General features: G+C 41.4%; 1 protein-coding gene across 1 annotated transcript; it reads right to left on the bottom strand.

Annotated features, from left to right (window-relative positions):
- Positions 1 to 651: 651 nt before the first annotated feature.
- On the bottom strand, positions 652 to 7,759 carry LOC116685461 (ankyrin repeat and SOCS box protein 13-like; the record flags this gene model as incomplete). Its single annotated transcript, XM_032510507.1, is given in 6 exon segments — positions 652 to 1,036; positions 6,150 to 6,362; positions 7,025 to 7,062; positions 7,064 to 7,084; positions 7,086 to 7,131; positions 7,675 to 7,759. Coding segments are annotated over 6 exon segments (561 nt in total), but the record flags the coding sequence as incomplete, so codon positions are not given.
- Positions 7,760 to 7,765: the final 6 nt, after the last annotated feature.

Here is a 7,765-nt window from a genome sequence, read left to right on the forward strand (position 1 = left end):
CCCCAGTCCACCCCCCTGAACCGACCCAGTCCACCCCCTGAACCGACCCCAGTCCCCCCCTGACCGACCCCAGTCCCCCCCTGAACTGACCCCAGTCCCCCCCTGAACCGACCCCAGTACCCCCCCCCTGAACCGACCCCAGTCCTCCCCTGAACCGACCCCAGTCCACCCCTGAACCGACCCCAGTCCCGTCCCCCCGTGAACCAACTCCAGTCCCCCCCTGAACCGACCCTAGTCCTCCCCCTGAACCATGTGCATGTGTCAGAAGCGAATTGTTGATGTTAGAGAGACACATCCTGGATCTGGTTCCAGTCCCTCTTTGTGGCCCCACTGGTCTTTTGCTCTGCAGGTCCTGAATTGAGGGTCATAAAACTCCCCTTTGTGAATAAGACCAGGGGTCCAAGAGCCAGAGACTTGTGATGTGATTGAAAATGACAATAAAACCCACTAGAGTTGAACGCCTCACTGTCTGTGTGTATGGGGTAGGGGTATAGGGTATGGGAGTGGGCTCTGAGCAGCCAACCAAGTGCATTCTGGATTTGGTGTCTTTGATCCACATGAGCCAACAAGACATTTTCTGGCGTTTTTCAGCCAAGAAGGCACCAATTTTACAATAAATTTCACATTTTCTTCCATATAAGTGACCCAATTTCCAGATATAGTCATCTCCTCCAATGGTGAAATGTCCCTTTAATTTCCTGATTCATGTAATCGCTCATTAATAAACACTTTATTACTATTCAACAACCTAAATGAATGACATTAATGACGACGCCCTATCCAATCCTGAGTCCGATATATATTTGCATTGAGCAGATGTTGTCCACAGTGGTTCTTTTTAATTAGACCCGGTCTCTCGTTGACCCTGATGGGTCTGATCATGTGTCCCGGTGTAGTCCTGCAGGAGGATCACGGTACCGGAGGTAGCTGTGGATGCGGCGGGGCGTGTCCAGCTGACCTATGACCTCCGGGGCTTTGGTGCCGAGCCGCAGCCTCACGGCGATTCGACAGAGCTGCTGCAGGCTCAGAGTATTTCCTGGAGAGACGAGACAAGGACAACATTAACATAGACACAGGCTAATTACTGGTAACTAACATGCTAGTTAACATCAACATAGGCACAGGCTAATTACTGCTAACTAACATGCTAGTCAACATCAACATAGGCACAGGCTAATTACTGCTAACTAACATGCTAGTTAACATTAACATAGACACAGGCTAATTACTGGTAACTAACATGCTAGTTAACATTAACATAGACACAGGCTAATTACTGGTAACTAACATGCTAGTTAACATTAGCATAGACACAGGCTAATACTGCTAACTAACATGCTAGTTACTTTAAATAGACACAGGCTAATTACTGCTAACTAACATGCTAGTTTACTTTAATATAGACACAGGCTAATTACTGCTAACTAACATGCTAGTAACATCAACATAGGCACAGGCTAATTACTGCTAACTAACATGCTAGTTTACTTTAATATAGACACAGGCTAATTACTGCTAACTAACATGCTAGTTAACATTAACATAGGCACAGGCTAATTACTGCTAACTAACATGCTAGTTAACATTATCATAGGCACAGGCTAATTACTGCTAACTAACATGCTAGTTAACATTAACATAGGCACAGGCTAATTACTGGTAACTAACATGCTAGTTAACATTAACATAGGCACAAGCTAATTACTGCTAACTAACATGCTAGTTAACATTAACATAGGCACAGGCTAATTACTGCTAACTAACATGCTAGTTAACATCAACATAGGCACAGGCTAATTACTGGTAACAAACATGCTAGTTTACTTTAATATAGACACAGGCTAATTACTGCTAACTAACATGCTAGTCAACAACAACATAGACACAGGCTATTTACTGCTAAGTAACATGCTAGTTAACATTAACATAGGCACAGGCTAATTACTGCTAAGTAAACATGCTAGTTAATATCAACATAGGCACAGGCTAATTACTGCTAACTGACATGCTAGTTAACATCAACATAGGCACAGGCTAATTACTGCTAACTAACATGCTAGTCAACATTAACATAGGCACAGGCTAATTACTGCTAACCAACATGCTAGTTAACATCAACATAGGCACAGGCTAATTACTGCTAACTAACATGCTAGTTAACATCAACATAGACACAGGCTAATTACTGCTAACTAACATGCTAGTTAACATTACATAGGCACAGGCTAATTACTGCTAACTAACATGCTAGTTAACATTAACATAGGCACAGGCTAATTACTGCTAACTAACATGCTAGTTAACATTATCATAGGCACAGGCTAATTACTGCTAACTAACATGCTAGTCAACATTAACATAGGCACAGGCTAATTACTGCTAACCAACATGCTAGTTAACATCAACATAGGCACAGGCTAATTACTGCTAACTAACATGCTGGTTAACATCAACATAGACACAGGCTAATTACTGCTAACTAACATGCTAGTTAACATTAACATAGGCACAGGCTAATTACTGCTAACTAACATGCTAGTTAACATTATCATAGGCACAGGCTAATTACTGCTAACTAACATGCTAGTTAACATTAACATAGGCACAGGCTAATTACTGCTAACTAACATGCTAGTTAACATTAACATAGGCACAAGCTAATTACTGCTAACTAACATGCTAGTTAACATTAACATAGGCACAGGCTAATTACTGCTAACTAACATGCTAGTTAAGATCAACATAGGCACAGGCTAATTACTGGTAACAAACATGCTAGTTAACATTAACATAGGCACAGGCTAATTACTGCTAACTAACATGCTAGTTAACATTATCATAGGCACAGGCTAATTACTGCTAACTAACATGCTAGTTAACATTAACATAGGCACAGGCTAATTACTGCTAACTAACATGCTAGTTAACATCAACATAGGCACAGGCTAATTACTGCTAACTAACATGCTAGTTAACATCAACATAGGCACAGTCTAATTACTGCTAACTAACATGCTAGTTAACATCAACATAGGCACAGGCTAATTACTGCTAACTAACATGCTAGTTAACATCAACATAGGCACAGGCTAATTACTGCTAACTAACATGCTAGTTAACATCAACATAGGCACAGTCTAATTACTGCTAACTAACATGCTAGTTAACATCAACATAGGCACAGGCTAATTACTGCTAACTAACATGCAAGTTAACATCAACATAGACACAGGCTAATTACTGCTAACTAACATGCTAGTTAACATTAACATAGGCACAGGCTAATTACTGCTAACTAACATGCTAGTTAACATTATCATAGGCACAGGCTAATTACTGCTAACTAACATGCTAGTTAACATTATCATAGGCACAGGCTAATTACTGCTAACTAACATGCTAGTTAACATTAACATAGGCACAGGCTAATTACTGCTAACTAACATGCTAGTTAACATCAACATAGGCACAGGCTAATTACTGCTAACTAACATGCTAGTTAACATCAACATAGGCACAGTCTAATTACTGCTAACTAACATGCTAGTTAACATCAACATAGGCACAGGCTAATTACTGCTAACTAACATGCTAGTTAACATCAACATAGGCACAGGCTAATTACTGCTAACTAACATGCTAGTTAACATCAACATAGGCACAGTCTAATTACTGCTAACTAACATGCTAGTTAACATCAACATAGGCACAGGCTAATTACTGCTAACTAACATGCTAGTTAACATTAACATAGGCACAGGCTAATTACTGCTAACTAACATGCTAGTTAACATTATCATAGGCACAGGCTAATTACTGCTAACTAACATGCTAGTTAACATTAACATAGGCACAGGCTAATTACTGGTAACTAACATGCTAGTTAACATTAACATAGGCACAAGCTAATTACTGCTAACTAACATGCTAGTTAACATTAACATAGGCACAGGCTAATACTGCTAACTAACATGCTAGTTAACATCAACATAGGCACAGGCTAATTACTGGTAACAAACATGCTAGTTTACTTTAATATAGACACAGGCTAATTACTGCTAACTAACATGCTAGTCAACAACAACATAGACACAGGCTATTTACTGCTAAGTAACATGCTAGTTAACATTAACATAGGCACAGGCTAATTACTGCTAAGTAACATGCTAGTTAATATCAACATAGGCACAGGCTAATTACTGCTAACTGACATGCTAGTTAACATCAACATAGGCACAGGCTAATTACTGCTAACTAACATGCTAGTCAACATTAACATAGGCACAGGCTAATTACTGCTAACCAACATGCTAGTTAACATCAACATAGGCACAGGCTAATTACTGCTAACTAACATGCTAGTTAACATCAACATAGACACAGGCTAATTACTGCTAACTAACATGCTAGTTAACATTAACATAGGCACAGGCTAATTACTGCTAACTAACATGCTAGTTAACATTAACATAGGCACAGGCTAATTACTGCTAACTAACATGCTAGTTAACATTATCATAGGCACAGGCTAATTACTGCTAACTAACATGCTAGTCAACATTAACATAGGCACAGGCTAATTACTGCTAACCAACATGCTAGTTAACATCAACATAGGCACAGGCTAATTACTGCTAACTAACATGCTGGTTAACATCAACATAGACACAGGCTAATTACTGCTAACTAACATGCTAGTTAACATTAACATAGGCACAGGCTAATTACTGCTAACTAACATGCTAGTTAACATTATCATAGGCACAGGCTAATTACTGCTAACTAACATGCTAGTTAACATTAACATAGGCACAGGCTAATTACTGCTAACTAACATGCTAGTTAACATTAACATAGGCACAAGCTAATTACTGCTAACTAACATGCTAGTTAACATTAACATAGGCACAGGCTAATTACTGCTAACTAACATGCTAGTTAGATCAACATAGGCACAGGCTAATTACTGGTAACAAACATGCTAGTTAACATTACATAGGCACAGGCTAATTACTGCTAACTAACATGCTAGTTAACATTATCATAGGCACAGGCTAATTACTGCTAACTAACATGCTAGTTACATTAACATAGGCACAGGCTAATTACTGCTAACTAACATGCTAGTTAACATCAACATAGGCACAGGCTAATTACTGCTAACTAACATGCTAGTTAACATCACATAGGCACAGTCTAATTACTGCTAACTAACATGCTAGTTAACATCAACATAGGCACAGGCTAATTACTGCTAACTAACATGCTAGTTAACATCAACATAGGCACAGGCTAATTACTGCTAACTAACATGCTAGTTAACATCAACATAGGCACAGTCTAATTACTGCTAACTAACATGCTAGTTAACATCAACATAGGCACAGGCTAATTACTGCTAACTAACATGCAAGTTAACATCAACATAGACACAGGCTAATTACTGCTAACTAACATGCTAGTTAACATTAACATAGGCACAGGCTAATTACTGCTAACTAACATGCTAGTTAACATTATCATAGGCACAGGCTAATTACTGCTAACTAACATGCTAGTTAACATTATCATAGGCACAGGCTAATTACTGCTAACTAACATGCTAGTTAACATTAACATAGGCACAGGCTAATTACTGCTAACTAACTGCTAGTTAACATCAACATAGGCACAGGCTAATTACTGCTAACTAACATGCTAGTTAACATCAACATAGGCACAGTCTAATTACTGCTAACTAACATGCTAGTTAACATCAACATAGGCACAGGCTAATTACTGCTAACTAACATGCTAGTTAACATCAACATAGGCACAGGCTAATTACTGCTAACTAACATGCTAGTTAACATCAACATAGGCACAGTCTAATTACTGCTAACTAACATGCTAGTTAACATCAACATAGGCACAGGCTAATTACTGCTAACTAACATGCTAGTTAACATTAACATAGGCACAGGCTAATTACTGCTAACTAACATGCTAGTTAACAGGAGTTATTTGCGTCAAAGTGAGGCCAAAATGAATGGCGGTCAATGGGATGCTAACTGCAGGTGATGGCTTGTTAGCATCAAAATGGCGCCATGGCAGGAATGCTCTGTGGACACTTGCTGACCCCCCCGCGGGTCTGGCTCACGTGAACTCACCTTCGTGAAACGTGAGGCAGGTGTGGGCGGGGGACGCGGGGGTGGCGTAGTCCACGGGCTTCCGGTCCAGGGTGTCTCTGGCGTTCACATCGGCCCCGAAATCCACCAACAGCTCGATCAGGTCCACCGTCCCCACCCGGGCGGCGTGGTGCAGCGCCACCTCGTGGAACCTCGCCGAGTTCACCCTGGCACCTGCAGACAGATGAGATACACCTGTTTGGTTGGATATGGTCGTTATTTTGTTATTCTTAACCCTTGTGAAAAGTGACAAAAACATGGAAAAAAATCCCCAAAACATGGAAAAAAAGTGAAAAAAACATCGGGAAAGAAATTGAAAAAAAAACTTGAAAAAAATGCCAAAAACATCGGAAAAAGTGAAAAAAACATGAAAAAAATCCGCCAAAACATCGAAAAAAACCCGCCAAAACATCGGAAAAAGTGAAAAAAAAAACATGAAAAAAGCGCCAAAAACGTCGGAAAAGAATGACGAAAACATCGGAAAAAGTGATGAAAAACAAACGCCAAACATCGGAAAAAGTGAAAAAAACATGAAAAAAAGAGACAAAAACATCGGGAAAAGTGAAAAAAACATCGGGGAAAAAACGCCAAAAACATCGGAAAAAGTGAAAAAACATCGGGAAAAAAACGCCAAAAACATCGGGAAAAAGTGAAAAAACATCGGGAACACAAACGCCAAAAACATCGGAAAAGTGAAAAAACATCGGAAAAAAAGTGACAAAGACATCACGAGGGATAAGAGACAGGACGTCACGTGTCCGACACGTATCCCATAATAACCCAGACATCTGGGATATCCTTACCCCCCTTTGGGACCTGCAGCCGGCCCGCTGACCTCATGGAGCACTCCTGGACACAGTCCACGTGTCCCTTGGCACAAGCGCGTGGAGCGGGGACCGAAGTGGACGTGGTAGCCTCAGCCTGGCGCCGCTGGCTATCATCAGCCTCACTACGGCAACGTTACCTGAGAGGAAAGGGGGACGCTTTACACACAGGGAAAGGTCTGAGGGGGTCAGGAGAGTCTAGTTAGCTGTCTGGATTTACCCTGCAGAGACCTGAGGACCAGGTCACCATAGTCCTCAATTGGACAGATAGTCTAGCTACTGTCTGGATTTACCTGCAGAGATCTGAGGACCAGGTAACCATAGTCCCTCAGATTGGCAGATAGTCTAGCTGGCAGTCTGGATTTACCCTGCAGAGACCTGAGGACCAGGTAACCATAGTCCTCATTGGACAGATAGTCTAGCTGGCTGTCGGATTTACCCTGCAGAGACCTGAGGACCAGGTAACCATAGTCCTCAATTGGACAGATAGTCCTAGCTAGCTGTCTGGATTTACCCTGCAGAGACCCTGAGGACCAGGTAACCCATAGTCCTCAGATTGGACAGATAGTCTAGCTAGCTGTCTGGATTTACCCTGCAGAGATCTGAGACCAGGTAACCATAGTGCTCAGTTGGGACAGATAGTCTAGCTAGCTGTCTGGATTCACCCTGCAGAGACCTGAGACCAGGTACCTTGTATGCAGCCTCGTGGAGGGGCGAGGCGGTGAGGGCTGTGAGGGACGGGTTCACATTGGCCCCGTACTCCAGAAGCAGCCT

The sequence above is a fragment of the Etheostoma spectabile genome, unplaced genomic scaffold (genome assembly GCF_008692095.1).
Source record: "Etheostoma spectabile isolate EspeVRDwgs_2016 unplaced genomic scaffold, UIUC_Espe_1.0 scaffold00569848, whole genome shotgun sequence".
In the NCBI taxonomy this organism is placed as follows: domain Eukaryota; kingdom Metazoa; phylum Chordata; class Actinopteri; order Perciformes; family Percidae; genus Etheostoma; species Etheostoma spectabile.